The 23915-nt window shown below is 39.6% G+C and overlaps 1 protein-coding gene across 1 annotated transcript; it reads right to left on the reverse strand.

Moving 5' to 3' along the window:
• Nucleotides 1-949: 949 nt before the first annotated feature.
• Nucleotides 950-17276, reverse strand: LOC139697796 (monocarboxylate transporter 7-like). Its single transcript, XM_071596641.1, has 7 exons — nucleotides 17040-17276; nucleotides 7859-7985; nucleotides 6596-6739; nucleotides 3197-3522; nucleotides 2119-2746; nucleotides 1367-1558; nucleotides 950-1218 (listed from the first exon to the last, which is right to left on the reverse strand). Exons 1-7 carry the CDS (start codon nucleotides 17199-17201, stop codon nucleotides 1064-1066), a joined length of 1734 nt encoding a protein of 577 aa, XP_071452742.1. The 5' UTR covers nucleotides 17202-17276; the 3' UTR covers nucleotides 950-1063.
• Between the last annotated feature and the right edge of the window lie 6639 nt (nucleotides 17277-23915).

Genomic DNA, 23915 nt, shown 5'->3' on the forward strand with positions numbered 1-23915 from the left:
CCCCATGAAATAAATTAAAAGTAGGTAAAATATATATTTAAAAAAACAAAAATGTCAATGAAAATTATGTTCCGTTTAAAATAATTATTCTAAACATTAAGAAACGTGGTAAAATTGGAGAGATGCTACTAAGAATAAAAAGAAAAATCATGGAGCGTATTGAAATAATTCAGTATTTACGGGAGTGAGTTGAAAAAATCGTGCAAAAGAAAAAGCTGCATACTTTTTACAGATAAACAATTTTATTTTATAAATATGTTTTTATGAACACCATTGAAATTTTTAAATTCACTTATAAACCATTACAAATACAAATATCAAACTCACTATTTGCCATGCAAACGAAACAAATTTTATAAACAATTTAAAATGGATGTTTCAAACTCACCGTAACGTTTTCCAGGATTCTCTGTCGTCTCCGGCAGTAATTTGACTTACATTAAATACTTTTTGATTAACACACAAAGTTCTCATTCAACCTATCTTTGGAAATCATTCAGCATATCCCATTGAAAGGAACGCTAAACACACTCCAGATTAAAATACCAATCCGGCTGAATATACTGGTATTTTCGTTCAAGTGTTTCCTACAACTGAGATTTACGTTGACACGCACCAGTGATGCATTTCTCTTACTTTGTTCAAACTTATCAAACTACCGAATCTGTAAATGTTATTTGACCTAAGGTCATACATGTAATTATATATTATAATAATATATATATATAATTAAGTCGTTCAACGGAAGAAGAAAATAAGTAAAGGTTTTCACAATTAGTTCGCCATGTCTGACTGAAGAAACCAGTAACATACACGAAGAAACAGTCTCCTTCCCTTGAGACGTGGCATGTACATATAATTTCCTTTTTTTGATTTTATATTTGATTTGTAATTCAATAATATTCATAATGATAGCATTCCTTTGAATAGTATTCATTTTTATTGCGTAGTTTCATTATTTTACAACTTAAAACACACGAAATAAATATGTTAAAAAGTGTCACAATTATGGCCGTAAAATATTCGTCAGCCACTCCTCACTACAACCATCAACTAGAACAGGTCACTTCACAATCTTTGGTGATTTGTTCTTGGCTTTTCTCGTGCAACTTCGCTCCACAAAGAATTCCACCGTCCATAAAACGACCATTCCGAAAGTTAAAATGTTAATGCAGTGCAAAGAGGTGGTGTAGCTGTCGCTGTTATCTCGCAGGTAACCTTGAAAATAATTACATTCATCACATTAAATTCGCAGACATTACATAAATTTGTTATTTCATTTCATTTCGTTAATTATGCAAGAAATACCCGAAGATGTAAAATTATTTGTGACCCTTACAGCAGCAGAGAAGTAAAGACTATTTACCAAAAAGAGGCCCGACACAAATGAAGATAACCCCGTTGGCCATCATCTGCAATCCCGACGCTGTGGGAAGTCGGTGAAGAGGGACATAAGACGGCATTACTAACGCCATGTAGACAGTTCTCAGTCCTTTTCCAAATCCAAGCCACAACGTCACAGCCATCAAGGTTTTAAAACCGCTTAAGTGGGCCATTCCTAGGGTTTCAGAGAAATGTTGTTATGGAAACAAATATGATCTAATCTTAAGAAAACAAAACTTTTGACCTCGTTTATTCATTCACAAGTATACTGCAAATTGCATTTGGGACTCTCTCTTCAGTGTTGTTATTATAAGCCAGGAAGACAAAATGTATTCACTCACGATTTTATTTTTGTGAATATTTAATCCAAAACTGAGGAGGGTCTACGGTTGTTGTTTGCGAAATTAATTTTCTCCGTCTTTCGATTGCAAACTGGAAATTTGGAGGAGGCAATGCTGAAAACATTCGTTCGTTTTAAAATCTAACTCATCCCTCACAAATAAATGAATTTCAAACCTACCGAAAGAGTTCAACTCTTATATGCTTAAAAACTTTCCGCTTATCTTTCCCCAAATGTGGGTGTAACCATATTCTAATGCCTTTTGTTAGAAAAACTTTAACATAATGTATCATTCTGTGAGGTTTTCTCGGCTCAACCCAATTCAAATATCATGGAATTTTACTAAATGTTTTACTTTACTGAACAAAAAATATTTGGATACATATTGTACCTACCAATTCTTCCTGTAGACAAAATGATGATTCCAACGGAGTACATGAATTTGGCATCCATCTGGAAGCGGTCTGTAATGAATGGTACTGCAAACCTCGTCACGAGGTCCATCGTTGCCTGAGTCGACATGAAGAGAGCCACTAAGTCCTTTGAGAAACCGTATTCGGCGTAAATAAAGGGCACCAGTAGGGCAAAGTTGATCTCGGCCACGAAGCCCAACGTCATCCCGACGAAGATGACCACGAACTTGGGGTCTTTCAATAGCGTCAGATCGAAGAAATCCACGACGGCGCCTATCGCTCTCGTCCACTTTGGGAGCGTGACATCGGCTTCCTCTCCGGCCCCGGGGACGGATTTCTTCTGATCTTCGGTGGCAATTACTTCGGGCACCACCACCTCGTACTCTTTGTGGCACTCTTCGTCGAGGCGGTCTTTGGTGCATTGGCGATTCCGGGTGCTGGCCAGGGACCATACGCTGGAGTGCCTGCTAATTGGCGCCGCGACGTCAAGGCCCAACGTGGACTGCGTGCACACTAAGTATTTTCCATCTTCATCGGAAGTCTCCACCTGGCCCCTCCTCAGAGAAGCCTTTCGTTCATGGACCCTGGCACCGCGTTCACCCTCAGGCACCTGCGAACGAGAACTCTCTCACTTTAGGACCACTCCCCATCACCAAAAGTCGCGCAGCCTCGCCCCATTTTGGGTGAAGGATTTACATGGAAGTGGGTGACACTCGCGGCACATAACTTTCTTCCCGCAAATTGGCTGATTATGAAAAAATTTGGCATGCCGTCGAAGAAGCTTGCATGTGTACCCTTAAGGACCTTTCGGAATCCGCCGACCAGGGATCCTTTGAGTCGTGGAAAAGCCGATGGCAAAAGCGTGGCGACGCTCAAGGCATGCACTTTAACATATTTTGAGGCATTTCCGAAACATTCCCTGATACTTTTTATTCAAATCATATATCTCATACTATAAGGTCTTAGCGTCCCTTAAAAAACCTAATACATTGGGTCCGCAATATAGGAAGAAAAAAAATGTAAAATTAAATTATAAACATGTATATGCGAATGGAATTACCTCCAGGAACCTCTGCTCCTCCTCGCTTGCCTCAGGCTGTTTGGCGACACCCCCCTGATTGGCAGCCCTGGGGACCCACTTGCCGTGCCAGTGTGCCGGCTGCAGGAGGAGGGCCATGGGGATGGTGTGGAGGACGAGGCCGGCGAGGACCAGCACTGTACCGTGGACGTCCGTGTAGCTCAGGAGGAAGGTGATGAGCTGCGGCATGAGGACGGGAGAGAGGCCGGTGGCCGTCCACGAGAGCCCCGTCGCGATGCCCCGGCGTTTCTTGAAGTATGTGTTGAGGGCGAGGGCGTTGGATGGCCGCACGATCCCGGTGCCGAGGCCTGGTCTCGTCCGAGAGGGAACGGAAAATGAGGCGGAATGAAGGATCCGCGCCGACACATCCACGCGTGAACGCCCACGTAACGTGGGTGTGCGTGGCATGCCGAGGGACGGGATTTTTTTCTTGGGATGTATACGTATATTCTGGGTCATCCATTCATGAATGACGGGAACGGAATGAATAAGGTCATACATGGCCATGCGAACTAAAGAAGATTAAAAAAGATTATTAAAAGTAAATTAACAAATAATATTATACAATGAAAATAGATATAGCAATATTAAGAGCAACCCTCGCATTTTACAGTGAACAATAAGAATCCTCTCATTAGGGATTTATATTTCATTAAATATTTACATATAACGTAAATTTACATCCCTGTCCCTGTATATTTTTGTACTTTCATTGAGCGATGAGGGATTCAATAGTAAAAACTTAACTTTGAAACCACCCTGAAGTTTACTATTTTGAAATCACTACCTCCGTACACTAAACAGTCGCTCTAGAGTATATTTTATTTGAATTTTTATCCGTTCAGCTCCATTGGAAGGTGGGCACGATCCCCGCGCCGACGCCTGTTCTCGTCCGAGAGGGAATGGCCATATGAAATAAGATTTTAAAAGATTAATTGAACTAATAATATTAAACAGTAAACAATAAGAAGCCTCGTAATAGGAATTTAAATTTCGTCAAAAATATACATGATTTTACTGTTATTATTAATATTTGTTTAATCTCTCTGTCCCTGTACATTTTTGTACTTTCATTGAGCGATGAGGGATTCAATAGTAAAAACTGAACTTTGAAACTACCCTGAAGTTTACTATTTTGAAAGCACTTCCTCCGTACACTAGATAAGGCGTTCTAGACTATATTCTATATAAATGTTTATCCGTTCAGCTCCATTGGAAGGTAGATAACATCTGCCACGCAGGTTTCCCGTCAGTTCGTTCCCCACACCTACCGATCGAGTGAAGAAATGAAAGTTCTTACAAGGGATAAAGCAAAAAGTGAGCTTTCAAGGCATCGGAGAGTTATTGAGTTAAATGGTATGCAAATTAGGGAAAAATGGGTAACAAAGCAATTTTTCTTCAAATTCACCTTTTACACTTAATAAAAATCCTTCTGCGGAAATATGCAAGCCATCTCTTTAGCCGTCTATATTTATATTAGTGTACGCTAAACGAGCTTCATATAGTCGTCATTAAGAACGAAGCGATGACCGAAAACTCGTTACGTCTCAGCATCACGCGGCGCCTCCATTTGCCGAAATCTCGACTGTTTACACGTCATTTATATCTATCCGATTCCTTGTCATGACTTAATAAGAACTGCACTCGTGGTAAGAAATAAGTCGTAGGGAAATCACGCTACATTGGGTGCTAGCACTCCGGCTACCTTCAGCGACTAGTGCCCAAACCCAATATCAGTTGAAAGAGAAGTATCGTTAATGGGCATAAATGTTGCACAGTAGCGTTGGAAGTTGATTCTTTTGTGAATTTTCCAAGCTTAACATAAATAGTATTGGCAGTGAAGGAAGGGGAAATAGTTTCACCACATTTTTCTTCCGAGAATTGAATCCAGGTGAATTTAGACACAGTACTATGCGGATTAATATGGTCGTCGGCCAAAATTTAAAAAATGCTATCGTCATAATTACTTTGGAAAAGACTAACAGTTTAAAGCCTAAAATTTTATAAAAGTCAAAGCCCAACAAACCCAACAGTCACCTAAGCTTACATTTGCCATTTATCTTCTGTTAGGGATCATGCCAAGTTTAACCGTGAACCTGTTACAATAGCTTATGAAAGAATCCATCAATCAATTTCATGCACAAATATTTCAGACACTATCATTTATGGGGACAATAATACTCGTATTTGTACCTGAAGATCATAGCATGGATAATGGATAAAGAAAGGAGATAGGTACTGAATAAGTTTTGGGCGTCGTCTCCATTGTTATAATCAATATTTTCAATAAAATTTCGTTTTGAGCAAACTGAGCACTTAAGTAATCGCTAGGATTTATTTTGCACGTTCCCTCTAGCAGTATGAAACGATTGTTTAGGAACGTAAAATGGGAATCAAGGTCCTGCAATGTCGGTCAGCAACGTTATGTCTATCGGGAATTATCTGTAGAATTTCTATCGGGAATAATCGGAGGGTTTGTCAAAGAATGAAGTCAATTTAGAGCGATTCTCCGACATATAATGCGTACAACTTGGGAGGAGAAGATAGATAGATATCTTTTTGGGCGAAATTGAGACCAAATGGTCCCTTCTTCTATTTAAGTTATTACAGAGGTACAGATTATGTCTACGAACATGGCAACTCTCTAAGGTGCAGTTTGCCTTAAGGTTAACTAATACTATTGCATACTGTTCATACCATTTGTACAGGTTGCTTCTAGCAAAGATAATGCCACAATTTTGCGAGTTATCTTCTTTGCCAATGGTTACGAATCGATGACTGCTAACGCCTCATGTTAACTTTTATGTCGCAAAGGTGCTCAAGTGTTCAGTCGAGGCTATTTGATAAGTGAGGCAACATCACGCTGTTTGCAATCGATAGAGTGCAGAATTTATTCTTTCGTGAATACAACGAGATTCACCTGTTGTTTCGCAGAACCTCCAGGATAGTTCACTAGATAAAATTAGATAAGATACATTAGCACTGATTGTCTTCGGACACGATCATTAGAGATACGTATTTAAGTTTTAAAGTGCGCTACAATAGAACGAAGCCTTTTATAACTCTCCTACCGGAAAAAACACACTCGCAACGGTTAATATGTTTTGTAAGAAAACCAATCTCGCTGGTGTATCTATTTTAAAAGCAAGAAACGAGTATAATCTAAAATGGGATTCAGTAAAAAATCGCTTCCAACATTGGGGTCTTCATTATCCAAATATCAGTAGACTGAATTGTGAGACTTTAATACGATATAAATTTCTGAGATTTCATATATTGATAATGATTTTGAATTATATTTCTGGACCCACATGCAATCTCTATATGGGTCCAAATGGTTAGTTTTGACGGGACGTTTTCGAGAACTCTCATGCGACTCACCTCCTAGGATGCTGAAGAAAATTGTAAAGTTCGTGAGGGTCGAGATCTGCGACGTTACGATGTAGGAAAGAGAGCAAAGGGATCCTCCAAAAAGAGCCATTTTTCTATACCCATACCTCCTCAGCAAAGCACCCGTCAGTAGCCCTGCCAGGAGAAGAGAAAAAAATTAAGAATTAATACGAAATAACATTTTTGTAAACAATATTCTCTAACTAGTCATAATAGATCAAATTCTCGCGAAACAACATACAGACTCAGAAAATAAGAAAAGGTTTTATTAATATGGATTGTTCTTTAGGAATAATTCGTAGGATATCTGAAGGAGGAATTTCAAATTTCGTCAGGTCAGTTTTAGTTTCCATCTCAAAAAAGAAATGAATAGCCGTATTTCAGAGCTCTAGAAAAAAACTGTCATTTCGCACGTAGATAATGTGGTACATAGGATTATCCATAAGAGAATCGAAGCTAGAGATTGATTACTAAGAGTATGGTAATTTTGGGTTCAGGAAGTAGAGAGGCACGCGTGAAGAAGTTACGAGGCCATTATTAGAGAGGAGCATTGAGTATTATCAGGACGTATTTTAATAAGGCGTTCAATGGTGTGAATTGTGTAAAATTAGATAATTTATTGCAGAAAATAGTAGCATATTTGAGGGATATGCGCCTGGTGTGCAACCTATAAATGTCTCAGACTACTCAGGTCTGAGTGGCGGATGGAGAGTCGGGATGTGAGTGTTAGGACGAGGAGTGAGACAACGGTTTTCATTATCTCCCGTGATTTTTCAACGTGTATTTGTGCAGCATGGACACTTTCCCATTGGAGAAAAATGATATACGTAAATTGGAGGCTTTTTAAATGTGAGTTTGGAGAAAGATGAGAAAGGTGAATTGGATGGAAAGGGAAACAAACGAGGAAGACATAGGCGTTGGCGGGGGAGAGAAGGATTTTTTCAGATAAATCCAAAGGAGGCAGGAAGGATGGTTGAAGAGCGTTTTGATTGGCGATGGCATGTTGAAGACTGGGATAGAGGGGAGGGAGATGGAGGCGTGTCGTACGGAGGGAAGTGAAGAAGGAAGCTTGCGGAAAATAGGATGGGTTTATTGGGGGATAGGATGTCAGGTTATGTTAGGAAAGGCAATAAAATGTATCGTTGTTCACTGTGTCCATCCAAAACCTACCTAAAACAGTGAACTACCAATAATATTTATAAACTGATATCATATTAATGCAAACAAGATAATTCAGCATGTGCCAATTCTTACCAATACAGCTGGACACGGAAAACTCAAGATTTCTCATGAACGAGTACTTGGTCTGAGAGATGCCCCATTCTTCATATTTCTCTTTGTATATCAGGCCAAAGTTCTGGCCAAGAGGGAGGATGAAGAACTGGATGGAAAATAGAAAAAAACATTAGAAATCAGCGCTATAGTTATATTTATCGCTGAATACTAAATAATGGCCATCAGTTTAAAATGTGGCAACAACGGAAACTTATGACAGTACTTGTATGATTGCTGTTCACTAAATTTATTAAGTTTATCTTCAAAAACATGTACATACTTCATGTTAAATCGTGTTCTGAACACCTCGATATCACCAAAAAGGGGAAAGTAAGTTTTTAATAAATCCTTGGCAGACACACTGCTATTCAAAATTTCATCTTTTTTACATTGGTTTTCTGACTTTGTTCCTGGTTTTCCGGAAAACTTGGAAGCTAAGCGCATTTTTATAGAACTCTAATTAAATGAAATAACTATATGAAGACAAAGGTAACTTCAGATGCTTCGTTAATACTAAAATTATCTGAGATTATTTGGTAGAGACCTTCAGAGAGAGTAAATGTTAACTTTTAATAAGTGCAATACCAACACTATATAAAGCTTTCACAACTTAATCGTCGTGACATAGGTAACATGACGCATAGCAACGTTGCAGATAGGCTTATATGAACATCGTCAGGTCAGCTGTAAAGCCACGGTGAGAATCTTCCCATGCGCTGAAAGGTGTGTAAAAAGAACATAAATTGTCACACAGACCCAAACCCGGACCATATGGCGAAGTTGAATTTCTTCCTCTACCAAGGAACTAAAGCCCTGCCAGGTGTGGTACGCTCTCCCAAGTATAAGCAGCAGAAATTATTGGCTGAAATTCGTGATCGTGACTTTTTGGCTTTACGTAGGTGCCGTAAACTGATTTCCAAAAAGTAAGTTCACTCTGCAGTGGATTGTCTGAGGCTCGAAAAGAGTTTTCTGACTCGGCTTATTTGTTAGCACTCAAGTCGCCTGAAACTTGCAAAATTCAGTATCATGATGGTTAAGATCTCATGAAAATTTGAAATAATTACGTAAAATTTGTCTGTGAGAATTGTTATTGCCTTGGGTGTAATATAAGAGTGAATTTCAGGTTTCGATTTAGATGTTACTGGTGATAAGAGGATTATGGCTTAATCTACTGGTGAATTTAATTGAATACAGAATCGGAAAAGATACATGCAAGTTAGCCGAAGCAAATATTAGTTGGAAGTAAAAACCCCACATTTAGCAATACAGTAATATATTGAATCGGTAGTGAATAATAGCATGGACGATGTTCTTTGACCATGTTGTTGAAAATTACGACGTTTATGATATAGATGTAAAGCGCATACGAGGCTACCATATTATCTCCCTAGTTACCTTGCTAGTTCATTGGGCGAATACACAATTTAGGGTACTTGTAGTACTAGTTGTTATGACATGAAGAGAGGAAGCCAGAGCGGAGCATGAAAGAGAGGGCTAATTGCAATTACGTAAGTGATAGTGTATCATGACGAATAGACTGAATGTTTTTAATTCACACCCATGGTATTGACCGCATGACATTAATGTATCACCGACATTATCTTATGTGTGGAAATTATATGCGATTGTCATTAATTGTAAAATCTTAATAGCTATAATGATTTGCTTAATAGTAAAGCGATAATTTTAAGGAGACTTGGTGTTATAATTCTCGAAGTTAATCAATAATTATGATCACCATACGAGTCTTCGTTCAATCGCATTACCGGTCAAACGACACAAATACCTCCTTCAAATATAGAAGGCTACTAATTAGTTTGATCCCATAATTAAACCAAGTGAACTTAAGACAATCCAATGTTCGACAAAAATAGATTTTTTTATTTACATTATTTGCAAAAAGATGATATAAAAAGTACACACAAAATTGACACAATTGCAATTTCCCGAGGAACAGTTTAACACTATATAATTTTTAATGACCAATATGCTGTAAGAACATTATATTAATATTAAAATCTGCTGACATAACTGTTAAATAAAATATTGGCTCTTGAAATTCATCTCGTATTCATTATCTTCATTATATATTTTATAATTAATTTTTTATACGACTAATATATATTACTTCAGTTAATTCCAGTCCCTAAATAGGTCCACCGACATATTTTCAGAAATGACTGAAAAAATATGTGCTATATCTCATAATTTCCAGAATTAAGAGATTGCATGACAAACTCATTCGGATTCTCGTATTATATTTTAATTCAAGAATCATTGAATAAAATAATTCAATAATACTGCCAAATGAAAACCCAAGGAGTATACGTATAAAGTAATGGTTTAATATTTGATGACTTTTTAAAATAGATTTTAAAGAATGAACACCTGTTAGGTCTGTTGAATTACCTCTAAGATACACGCATGAGGCAACTAAAATACTGAAATTGATTTAATTCTGATTCCATGTTATCGTAAGATAAGATTGACAAAGCGTATTTTCTAAGTAGTCATACTGTCTTGAGGATTGATATTGTTAATTTATTGGTTTTGAGAGGATTCAATAAGTTACCCCTGAAATCTCAGTTCGAAAAATATTCTGTTGAAACCTCGTCCTTCACTAGTCAGAAAAACCAGTAAGCTTAGAGACAGACTGACATCTATCATGTTAGGCATATTTTCTCTCTCTCACTCTTTATCTTTCAAACGGAAATGGAAATTATTTTATTATTTTCTATCAATTCAATCTTACAATCAATCTTCTTTAATCATATCCCATACCGCATGGTGCTGACGCTTATGTGCTTCATTTGGAAGCGCCAGTCGTGAAACCACGATTGCCGTTAGTGGATACTCCGCCCCAAGCCTGCACCTGGTTGGTAGCATTTGCAATATCCGCGTACAAACTGGAACTATGGCGTTAATGATGAACAAATAATTAATTATTTAAAAATTGACAATTTTCCTCAAAATAAAAATGAATGCGATCGGTTTCAATGTAACTACATCATCATCAGGTGATGGTGGTGGTCAGGTCTCTTTTTATGAGGAAATACCTTGGCTAATTTGACATCATGGAAAGTGAACGAATAGCCCCTAAAGAGTGTGCAGCCTAATTGTTCAATTAGTTTATGCATTGTATTCCACCAATCATATTTCTACCTTCGCAGCTGTGGATGTAATTTGTAGTTACAGAATGTTTATCGCAGCCTATCTCCAGCTAGACTCATTTCCTAGGTAAATTTTAGATGAGTGAAATAAAAGTTGCAATTTTATTGGCGGAACTGAGAAGTAATATTAATTTTTCACTCAACGTCCTCTATGTACTGCATCTCGTATGATGTACTGAATGAATTACCTAAAACATTTCCTGATCTATTCGTCCGTCGCATCACAACCACCTGAGCTCGTGGGATGATTTTCTAGGCGCAAATTGTTTAATCAACGTAAGCTTCTGGGATTTGAGATATTTCATAATATCCTGGGTATCTTGCGTAATCCTTTACACAAGGTTTAACTTAGCATAAATAAACAACAGCAAATTAAAATTAATTTACACAAAAAAACAAAGCGAAAGATAAAGAGAACTCATTTTTGGTTTTCTTACTACGCAAGGCAGCTATGCAACTCACCTTCCGAAAAGTGTTAGTTTTTAAATAAAATAAACCAGTTTCTGGCGTGACTTGGTGGAAAATCTTCATATTGAAATTGAAAATAAACAACTTGGCTTTTCCACGTAGAAATTTTCAATATGGAAAACATTTCTATGTGGAAAAGCCAAGTTGTTTATTTTCAATTTCAATGTTAATATTTGTTGGATAAATTACCAGACTCTCCTCGGCTGTCGTTTATGCCATTCCATTTTTCGTATTGAGCTTTGACAATTTTTTTACTTCCATAAATTCCGTATTCTGGCTTAGACCTAGCTAGATTGAGGAATAAAAATGAAAATTTGACTGAGGGAAGGAAGTAGTGAATTATTGGGCAATCCCTGATGTGCGGTGTGAGGATTTCTGACTTGGAGAAAATTTCTCCCACCTGGTGAGTCCTCGGAACTTAAAATGAGGTTTTCGGGAACCCATCAAATGAGTCCCGGGATCTTCTCCGCTGCCGGGCACGACTGTGATCAAACGCTAAAATGACAGTAGTGAACACAATTTTCTGCAACCTCCTGTGTTTTCGCTTGGAGCAAAAAACCGTAAAACCATATATTGTGACCTCAGGAAAAATGAATTGTAGAACGATCTAGCCTCGAGAATTATGATCATAGCTTTGCACGCAGTCCCATGCGCCGAGTCCCTTATTTTCCAGGACTAATTATCAAATTCCATCATCATTTGCTGGGAAAAATAATTGAGAGTGTTACCCATTGTCTTCTTCATTTGTGTTTTTATCGTGAGACCATCTCTCAAATGGCTGCCCCCCTGAGGTCTGTCGTCTCTGCAGCCGCCTCACTGAGGAGCAGACGCGCGAATGACGCGTATACGTACCTGTCGCCTAGCTCCAACCCCTTAACGGTGTGGTTGACCCTACCAGGAGATTTTATTATTCCTGCCGCCAACACAGCTAAATGGCCAAAGAAACACACAAGCCCTTCCGCCACGGTAAGTTTGTAGCTCGTGGGAAGGGTTCAAATCAATAGGCATAGGCAACCTATTTTTTCTTATTTATAAATTTCAATTTCTTTAAGGAACTCATTGCCGAAGGGATGAAAATTTCTGACTGAAATTTTCGAAATAGCGCAACAGTAACTGTGCATAACTAGTAACTTGGTAACGTTCAAAAGGTAATTTCATTGGAAGTAATGAATGTCGTCCAATGAAGTATCTAGTGAGCATGAACTTTACGTTTCTGCATTTTCATTCCATTGTGAAAATGTGTCTCTAAATAGTTTTATTCATATAATCTTCATTCCCCTTTGCTTTCAGCAAGTACGACTAATTTGTCTCAAAATCTCTCCTGATTCAAACTTTGCTTTCGTTTCGTGCAACGTACTCAACAGGCTTAAAGGTAGATTTCAAACGGTCCCTAACGACTACTTAAAATATTGTAAGAATATTTTCATTAATTTCCCTGAAATTATTCTTCACTTCTTAGTAACTTCGGCCTGCGTTCATGCTGCCTGAAAAGCCTACACACTTCCTCCTTCTACCTCAATTTCCTAACGTTCTCACGACTACGGATCATGGCCTTCAATGCCTGTCTATCTTTTAATGTACCTATATTCCAATTTCTCTTCCTTTTCGAATTTCCCTTGGGGACTTCCTATCTTCTCCCACTCCATTCAAAACATCTGAGCAGGTGATCCTCTCTGCCCAACTTATTTTCTCCATTACACGTCAGCTCTGAATATTTCGTGATAGTACTATAATAATCGCGTGTGTTCCTGCAAGGAAACATTTGATAGGAATGTGGAATTAGAATGCGATGGTAGTTGAAGGAAGAAAGAGTGATGAGGTGAAGGACTAAGGTTTTGGTACGAGGAATGACTGCGGTGAGAAATTAATTTAATTTTACGGGAGACAGGGGTTAGCCATCACCAACACTTGGTTTAGACACCACAATAGGCGTGGGTATTCGTGGGAAATTCCAGGTGACTCACTAAGGTGTCAGTTAGATGATATCAATTCGCACAGCTTCCAGGGAGCGGATGCGGACTCTGACATCAATTCAGTTGTAATGAAGTGTAGCGTTGATCACATATGAGATTATTAGAAATATAGATAAGAGAGGAAAATGGAAGAATTTAAACACAGAGTCAGGTAAAAGGAAGTAAAAAGACTTAAATAATAATTTCAATGTTAAAACAATCTCGGGAGGTGAAAAGAAAAAATCTATATTACAATTAGAGGCAATTAGGGTAAAATATTGGGAAAGATTCAAGAGAGATGGGAGGAATATAATGAAGAACTATACGGCAAAGAACTTAGGCCAGGAAGGTTAAAAATTAAAAAATATGATGCAGATGAAGATAGCTTAGGTCCAGGTTTACTCGACAGTGAGATAAGAGGTGCATTCAGGAAAATGAAATGAAATAGGGTCTTAATGGCTAGACAACATTCCTGCGGAACTACTTCAAGGTTTAGGAAACGTGGGTAGAAGAGTCTGTATGGGCTGACTCGTAGCATCTATGAGGAAGGAATCTGGCCGGAAGAGTTTCTGAGATTAGTGTTAGTTCCTATTCCGAAAAAGGTAAAGGCTACATCATGTGAGGACTACAGAACTATAAGTTTAATATCCCACGCAACTAATGTTGTTCTCAGGATCATCAACTAAAGGATAGAGAGTAGGGCAAGTGATTACTTAGGCGATGATCAATTAGGATTTAGGAAGGGGAGAGGTACACGTGATGCCATAGCAGTAATAAGATTATTAATCGAGAGGAATATGGAAGGTATTCAGGATGTATTTGCCTGTTACGGAGATTTCGAAAAGGAGTTTGAAAGAGTAAAGTATGAAAAAGTAATGAGTATATTGCAGGAAATAGGAATAGATTGGAGGGACAGGAGGCTAATCCGCAACCTGTACATGTCTCGGAGTGCTCGGGTGAGAGTTGGGAACGGGGAGTCCGGATGGGTAGTGTTAGGAAGAGGTGTAAGGCAGGGATGCCCATTATCACCGGCATTGTTCAAAGTATATGTGGAGGAAATTATTAAAGAGGCATGGGGAGAACTGGAGGTAGGAATGAAAGTAGTAGGGGAATTCGTAAAATCTAGGTTTGCTGATCACCAAGCTTTAGTTTGTCAGTCAGGCCAAGGGGTTGCAAGCATTGATGAGGAATTGAAAATTCAGTGCGATAGATTTTGAATGAGAATAAATCTAAATAAAACAAGGATGATGCGATTTCTGAGAAGGATAGGCAAAGTTAATCGTTAAGTTGGAGGGCAAAAAGTAGAGGGGAGAATTGATGAGAGAAACATTGAGCTAGGATATTGTGAAAACACTTGTTTAAACCTTGATACGGAGCGTAGTTATGTACGGTGCGGAAACGTGGTCATTGAGGCAGTATGATAGGCGTAGATTGAAGGTTTTTGAAATATGGGTGTGGAAAAGAATGGAAAAGGTGAAGTGGACCGAAAGGAAAACAAATGAGGAAGTGCTTGGTGTAGTGGGGTAGGACAGGTGATTCTTGGGAGAAATCAAAAGAGACAGGAATAGCAATTTTAGAGGATGCCACCAACAGCTAAGGTCATTTGCGCCATTAAGGATGGATGAGAAAGGAAGGGTGGCGAGAAACCAGGCGTCGGTATTAGCCTACTGTGAACGGAAGGCCGTGTTCGCAGTTTGACCATGGCGTGCGCAGTTTAAAGTCCCATCCGATGGACGGCATACTCACCCAAAGTGCTCTCCACAAAATACTTCAAGTAGGGATCGGGATACCACCGAAAAACTCGTATCTGTCGTCTATAGGATGCGAAACCGGGCCATTTCGGTGGGAAGCCAGTACCTTAGCCACCACACCATCACGATCCCCATGAGACAGGAAAAATGGTGGAAGAGCATATTGATTGGCAATGGAAAGTTGAAGACTGTTATAGAGGGGAAAATTGTAGGCAAACAAGGTAGGGGCAGAAAAAGGATAGGTATGTTGGACGAAATGGGGGAAGGAAGTACAAAGAGATGAAGAGGGACTTGTTGTAGATTGGGATGTTGGCTTTTATTTTTGCTGGGAGGGACAAGAGAAATATTTGGTAGTTTTATCCATTCAAAACCTACCCTAAACGGCACATCAACTATGATGATAATATATATATACCTGTATATTTATATATATATATATATATATATATAAATATATATATATATATATATATATATATATATATATATATATATAAATCTGTATCTTTTTATAAACTTACATATTTTTTAAACATAGAAACACAAAGAAAGAACACTCACATGCATAGTTTTGATGTTTCGGCGGCACAGCCGTCATCATCAGAATTCCGTTCTCGGCCGAAGAGCGAAGAGGATGTGTGTGGGCAACGGGGAGGGGCAGAGAAGTAAGGGGCTAATAGGAAACGGACAAGGGGGTGGGAGAGGATATGTGGGCGCCTATTGGATGGATTCAGTGGACTGAGTTCTGCCCGGAAGGTTTAAATGACTGGAGCACCCAGATATGCGCCATCTCGCGGGTTCTCACCCCTATGCTACTTGTAGATTTTGGAAAGGTTTCAATCACCGAAACGGAGAAGCAGTCATCGAAAAATTGGTAGTGGGAAGCAATGTGAGTAGGTATGGGATGATTAAGCAAGATGGGAGATTTAGTGGAGGAACGGTAGTTATTTATGTTGAGGGAAAGGATGGTGGTTTATTCACCCACATAGAAGGTAGGGCATAAGTTGCAGGGGAGGGGGTATATAAGGTTTTTGCTTTGCAGGTGGCGACGGGATAACTCTTGCGTAAGGATTTGTTAGTAAGTGAGGTGGCAACTCTTTGATGTCCGCATTTGCAGCGTGGGCAGTTGCATGGTGCGGAGAGAGGCGGAGGAGAGACAGACAGAGTTAACAATCAGAGATAAGTCGAGAAAAATATTGGTTGAACCAGAAAAGATCCAAGAGAGATGGAAGGAATGTATAGAAAAACTGTATGGTAAAGAACTTAGGGCATTAGGGTTATACTTAGAAAGAGAATATGATGTAGATGAAAATAGCTTACGTCCAGGCTTGCTCGCGGTAAAAAAGGAAGGTATTTATTTAATTAATTATTGCACGTAATTATTAGAAATAAAATCAAATGAGGCCGTGGGGGTGGACAGTATTCCTCCGAAAATATTTGAATGTTTGGGAAAATTTGGAAGGAAGAGCCTATATCGACTAGTTTTATTTTATCGATTAGCATTTATGAGATAGGAATCTGGCCGGAAGACTTTCTCAGATCAGTGTTAGTTCCTATTTCGAAAAAGGTAAAGGCTACATCATGTGAGGACCACAGAACTTTAAGTTTGATATCCCACGCAGCTTAAGTTGTTCTCAGGATCTCCAACAAAATAATAGAGAATAGGGTAATTGATTAATTAGGGGATGATCAGTTAGGTCTAGGAAGGGGAGAGGCACGGCGCATTCAGCCTGAATCGAGAAATAATACCACTACTTCCGACACCTCCAGATGAGAGCTTCAAGCGACAATTCAGCTGAAAATAATGAAGCGCGCTCACCGAGGAGAGTCCACAGGCCGCAGCCACCACCCACGCCCAGCCTCCATCTGGTGCCACGAACTCCATATCTTCCAAATTCTTCATCTTCTCTTTTTTCCCAGTCGCCGAGTCGTGTCCCCGCGAATCCCGGGTTCCGGTCGCTGACGGCGGGTGAGGCGCCATGCCGGCCGCCTGCCTCTGAACCGCCGTCACCACTCCTCGCACTTTTTGAACACTTTGAATAACGCCACCAACACCGAAATCACCTAGCCTCACACCATATCATTCAGCGGGCACAGGTCCTCCACTCGCGGTCGACCAATGGAGGATCTTCGTCGCACAATGGTCTCACCGCGGGGTCCCCTCGGTGAGCGCGGCTTGTCTACATCCGACAGTCGGCGCGTGCAGTGCGGCCGGTGGCGCTGGGAGCAATGGAACTGTACTCGGGCGGCCGGCGTGACTTCCATCCCCTTAATCCGCGGGCATATCACACACCTCCTCCACGGCGACAAGCCCGGTTCACGCTTCGAAGGCCCTTAGATCGCTACGAGGGAGCCACACGAATTCCCGCGTTCTACGCGATCCCGTGGCCTTGGCATGACGTCATCAAAATTAACCTCTCCGAGCAACTCTGATACTCTACGTAAACGGGAAGTCTTCCTCTTCAAGTTGAAAATGTCGTCTCTGTTTCATTCCAGCGTCCCTCACTCGTCAACATTCATGGTTTACTCGGAATCATGAATGCTACGAATGTTCACCCTATTGCAATAGGTTGTTGTCATTCTCTAAAATGCAACGTACATATGATCATCAAACCTCCCGTCTCACCGTAACAAGGGAAATCGGTATGAATCACGAAAGTGGTATCCACCATCTTAAGCAGTATGCATCACAGGCGTAATAATACGTTTCAGAGATTAGGTGATATCTCAGTACTCCATTGATGTAATTTAATATCCGGGCTATTGATAAAAATTTCTCTCTGACGACGGCAATATGAAGCATTAAGAATGAAATTGAAAATAAATGAAATTTGTAGTTCTCTTATATGACGATGTTTCCGAGTAAATGAATTCCATTGGATTAATGATGCTCGCCTGTGCCAAAATGCCACCTCTGAAATATGCCTGCAGCAAGCATCGATCGGACAGGATAAATATTCTCCAATAGAAAGAACACTTCTATAAATTCATTAAGACAGGACACTTCTCCAAAAGAAGTCACCTCATTATTAAATTTTATTAGGAGCTCCAACAAACTTGCATCTCACCTAGAAGATTTGTGGAGTGAAATCATGCCAAAACAATTAAGGGAATCATATTATTACTATTAGGTAATGTACACGGTTAAGGTTGCTTTAGGATGGACAAAACTACCGAATAAATATCTTCCAGCAAAACACAATACAGCATCCTACTTTACAACAAGTACATCTTCATTTCTGTGTACTTCCTTCCTCCCTTCATCCCATCCAATATCTCTCTCCTATTCCTGCCCTTTCCTCGTTTGTCTGACATTCTCCCTTCTATTACTGTTTTCAGCATCCCACTGCCACTCAACACCCCCCTAATCCATTTTTTCGGCCTCCATGGGATTTCTCCCAACAAACCCCTTTCCTCGCCCACCATACCAAGCACTTTTTCATCTGTTATCCTTTCGGTCCCTTACACCTTTTCCATTCTCCTGCAAACCCACCTTTCAAGTCTCCAATCTACGCCTATCATCCTGGTTCAATGACCATCTTTCCGCGCTGCACACTACTATACACCATGTCAAGGTCATCTTTCCTGTCTCCTGGGGATCGTGATGATGTGGTGGCTAAGGTTCCCACCAAAATGGCCCGTTTTCGCATCCTATATACGACAGATACGATAGACGACAGATCCTCTAAAACTGCTACTCCTGTCTCTTATGATTTCTCCCAAGAATCACCTGTCCTACCCCACTGCACCAAGCACTTCCTCATTTGTTTTCCTTTCGGTCCACTTCACCTTTTCCATTCTTTTCCACACCCATATTTCAAAAACCTTCAATCTACGCCTATCATACTGCCTCAATGACCACGTTTCCGCACCGTACATAACTACGCTCCGTATCAAGGTTTAAACAAGTGTTTTCACAATATCCTAGCTCAACGTCCCTCTCATCAATTCTCCCCTCTGCTTTTTGCCTTCCAACTTAACGATTAACTTTGCCTATCCTTCTCAAAATCTTCCCGCATTTTTCTAAACCTTTAGGTCGTTCCGCGGGAATGTTGTTTAACCATGAAAGCCCTATTTGATCTCATTTTCCTTAATGCACTTCCTATCTCACCGTCGAGTAAATCTGGACCTAAGCTATCTTCATTTGCATCATATTTTTTAGTATCTAACTTCCCTGGCCTAAGTTCTTTGCCGTATAGTTCTTCTATATATTCCTTCCATCTCTCATGAATCTTTCCCAATATTTTCCCCTGGTTGCCTTTAATTGTTAACACAGATTTTTCATTTCAATCTCCCATAATTTTTTTAACCCTTCTTGTATAGCGCACCAATTTCTTCCTTCTTCTGTAAACTTTCCATATCCTCGTCCTTCGTTTACACTACATTTCTTTTCCTTTTTTATTTGCTACCCGTCTCAAATTATTATTTCAGTCTTTTTACTTCCTTTTACCTGACTCTATGTTTAAATTTTTCCATTTTCTTCTCTCATCTATATTTCTAATCATGTCATATTTGATCAATGGTTTCCTTGTTCATTTCCTATTCACAGATGCTATAGTGTTTTTAGCGGATTTCGATTTCCCTTTTTTATGTATTTCCATTTTTCCACGATATTACTCGGCTTCTTTCCCTTAGCCATAAATTTCTTTACAATCTGCTGATCCTGCTTCCTTGCCAATCCAGTTAATGCTTCCACATTCCCCTTGCAAACCCGCCGCCCCTGCCTTATCCTTTTGAAACGGACGCTACACTTCATAGCAACTGAATTGATGTCAGAGTCCCCATCCGCTACCGGGAAGCTGTGCGAATTGATTACACTGTTACTAATTATTTGCCTAACCATGATATTATCTAACTGATACCTGTGTGAGTCACCTGCACTTTTCCATGTATACTTACGCCTATTGTTGTGTCTAAGCCAATATTGGCGATGGCTAATCCCTGTCTCCTACAGCATTCAATTGCTTTCTCCCCGCGGTCATTCCTCGCGCCTAAACTGTAGTCCCAAACCTCAACACTCTCTCTTCCTTCGCCTACCGTCGCATTTCAATCACCCAACACTATCAAATATTTTCCTAATCCTCACTATCCTTCCAACTTACCTCGCATAAAACTAAAATGTCTATGTTTCCTCTTTCCATTTCTCGCTTTATGCTCTAATTTTCCTATCCTCAACATTGTCCTAAAATTCTAAGTTCCTATTCTAACTGACTCGGTCGTCTTCTTCTGGGTCTTCGGAAGTCTTGGGAATATTAATTGAGGTCATTTCCCAGTTGACATACTCAATAGTGTTTTTAACGTGACACCACTACTCAATGGTCGCGCCTCTGGGGTCAGATGCCCTTGCTGCCGTCTCACAGAGGAAAAAACGCTTCGTGGACTACCTTTCGTCTGGTTCCTATCATTTGACCTATCTGGCACGGGTGACCCTACCAGGAGCAATTATCATTGCTCCCGCCAGCACAGCTCTAGGGTCATCGGAACGAGCAAGACCTTCCACCACGTCAAGGTTGTAGTCTATGGAAGGGGAGATTCATATAGTGACCTGCAATTTAGTCGTACAATGCGCTATACACCTGTTCCAACTGGTTAGCTTATGTCTCCTCCAAATCATGGTAAATGGTAGCATTTACATTTTTTTAATTCTTTCGCCCGAGGTCGTTGAAACAAGGTTTTTGAATGCACGACCTTCATGTTAGCCGACGAGCGTATTGACGACCTAAATGTACGATCGCCGTCTCTGGTTGATGTGCCAGGTGAATATTTTATGCAGATATTTCTCTAATTCGATGTTATGAATTGCTTAAGACCTTACCTTTTAGCTCTAATGTCCTTTTAATAGTAAAAGAAAAACTTTTTCCAGCCTGAAATCTCCTATTAATCATAAGCAGTCCGAGGACCGGCTTTCTGCATTGGCTCTCCAATGTAATCCCTGAAAAACGAGGGACAACTGCTATGCAATTCTAGACATGGACGCTTACGGTAAGAAAACGACCCAAATAATTGAAAATGACAACATTTTGCATAGCTTCACGACTGTAGGTACATTCATTTTATATTTACAATCGAATCCCTTCTCAGAATGCCTCACTCTTCCATCCTTCCGAAACCTCCCACGCTCATCTCTCGCCATGCGTTCTGATATACTCCATTCCTGATCATCTTCCTTACTTCTTCCTGTTCATTTTCTCTTCTAGCAAAGGATCTTCAAAACATTCCCGTTTGTCTACAATTGCAGAGTTTTTAAGAGACTCCTCCTAACTTCTCAACGCACGACTCTTCTCGTCCTTGTGACGTCCATTAAATTTGCATCACATACTGCATAGAAAACAATAGGGAAAATAAGGTTTACCTAAATAGCTCATAAACTACGGAGAACTTCATCAGGGTAGCAGCCCAAAACAGCTCTCTTCCCTCGGCTAACGGCATTATCGTGGAGGACTCGTATTTTGTGAAAAAAATTAGGAAGATGAGGAAAAATAAGTCAATGGGACTGGACAATATATCAATTGACATTCTAAAACTGGGTGATACCGCAATAGCTTTGTACCTGACTCATCTATTCAAAGAAACTTTAAATAATGACGCCTTGCCTAATGATTGGAAAAAAGCCAACATTACGCCAATTTTAAAGAAAGGGGGTAAAACAATGGCCAAGAATTGTCAACCGGTGAGCACCACATCAGTTGTTTGCAAAATAATGGAAAAAAGAATCGCTGACTACATTCGGAAATGGTGGATAAGAGACTGATGGCTATTCAAACACCAACATGGGTTAAGAACGGGATTCAATAAATCGGCAACGCAATAGATGGATGGATAGGGGATGCATTTTCAAAAGAGGTGAATGTTATAGCAGGATTTCCACAAGCCAATGATCAACGGCCATTACTCTTCTTAATTTACGTAAACGACCTACCAAATAATTTATATTCCCAAGTAAGACTCTTTGCTGATGATTGCATTATATACAGACGGGTAGAGCATGTAAATGATCGCGCAATGCTACAAAATGATATCGATCGCCTTGAGGCTGGGGTACAAATATTAATATGAGCACTAATGTTAGTAAGAGTAAGCATATAAATTTTTCAAATAAAAATAATGCACAAAAGGATATTTACACCCTCTTTAGAGAATGATTCCCATGTTGCAGTTATTGCAAATATTTAGGCGTTTACATAACTAGTGATCTTGGGCGGGGAGTCCAAGTAGATGATGTGACACGGAAGGCATTTAAAGTACTTCATTGGGTAATAAGAAATTTAAAAGGAAGTAGCGTAGCTACAAAAGAAAAAGCATAGTACTAGTACTATGTCAGCCCTATCCTAGAATACTCGTCCATAGTATGGGATCCATATAAGGTGGGGCATATTAAAGAGATAGAAAAATTTCGAAGAAAGGCAGCAAGATATGTACTCGGAAGGTACAAAAGAATAGATAGTGCTACGGAAATGTTGGATATACTGAAATGGGAGAGTTTGAAAAATAGAACAAAAACTGAGTAGGTTAGGCGCGATGCATACATATAATTGTCAAAAATGACCAAGCGTGGGAAGATTTATATAAAGAGATAGAAAAGCCAAACTCTAAGGGGAAGAATGGCCTCGGTTTAAAAATAAAATTAAGAAGGCAAAAACAATAAGAACAAATACTCTTTTTTCAAAAAAACTATTGTTGAATATAACCAGCTGCCTGGAAGTTTCTTTGGGCCCTTTTCTTCCAATTTTAGGAGTTTTAAGAATATGTGTACAGCAGCCACTACGTGATAAACTTCATTGATCAGTGATTATTATACTAAAGAATTTATTAAAATATCGTTTTGCGTAATGTGGGCGGCATGAGAATTTGTATTGGAAGAGTGAATGATATGTTAACGGTGCGTGATTTTGAACGGTATATGAAATTGAAGAGTGGGTGATTATGGATGGGTGTGCGGCGAAGGACGGAGCGTTGTATCCTATGTATGGTGTGAATTAGCCCTTAATTCTTTAAGTTTCACTGTATATAAAAGCATTTTGTCTCATATCTGTTCTTCGTGTTCATGTATGGATGTGCATTGTAAGAGTGACCGTTGACCAGACTTGACCGTTGCCGCCAGGACTATTGCCTAATTGCAACGAGAGTTATACAATTATAATAATGCACGCCTTATTTGTGAGCGGACTGATAATGGCGGCCAGGAATATAAACAATTGAAAACATCGACATGGCAGCAATGAATGACGCCAAAAGGCGAGTGAGAAATGGCGTCAGGACACTAGCCATGGTATAGGAACGTGAGAAGTCTGAAATGGCAGATATGTCTCGTGTTCATGCGATAGCGGTCCCTTGCCTCCCGAACGGACGTGAATTGTGCAAGAGAGGAAAACCATACATGTAATTGAACTTATCTGCTCGAGTCCTTATCTCTGTTTTTCTTTCATTTCCCTCCGATGTGTCACTGTCATGGGGGTATAGGGTTATTTCATATATAAGTGATATCACAAGATTTAATTTTCAGTGGTTAAATCTGGAGTTGTATTCCAGTCTCCAGAAGATCCAACTTTAAATTAAGTCGTAACTGTGAGGGGTTCCTTCGTGTCTGTTTTTCACATCCCGAGCATCTCCGTATTTTCTTAAATTCTTAATGCTTATTGGAAAGGCCCCAAATGCTCACAGTATAATCGACACGTGTTTTCTGAATAAAGACAAA

Source organism: Hetaerina americana, unplaced genomic scaffold (assembly GCF_022747635.1).
Source record: "Hetaerina americana unplaced genomic scaffold, ioHetAmer1.1.p SCAF_8, whole genome shotgun sequence".
Lineage (NCBI taxonomy): Eukaryota > Metazoa > Arthropoda > Insecta > Odonata > Calopterygidae > Hetaerina > Hetaerina americana.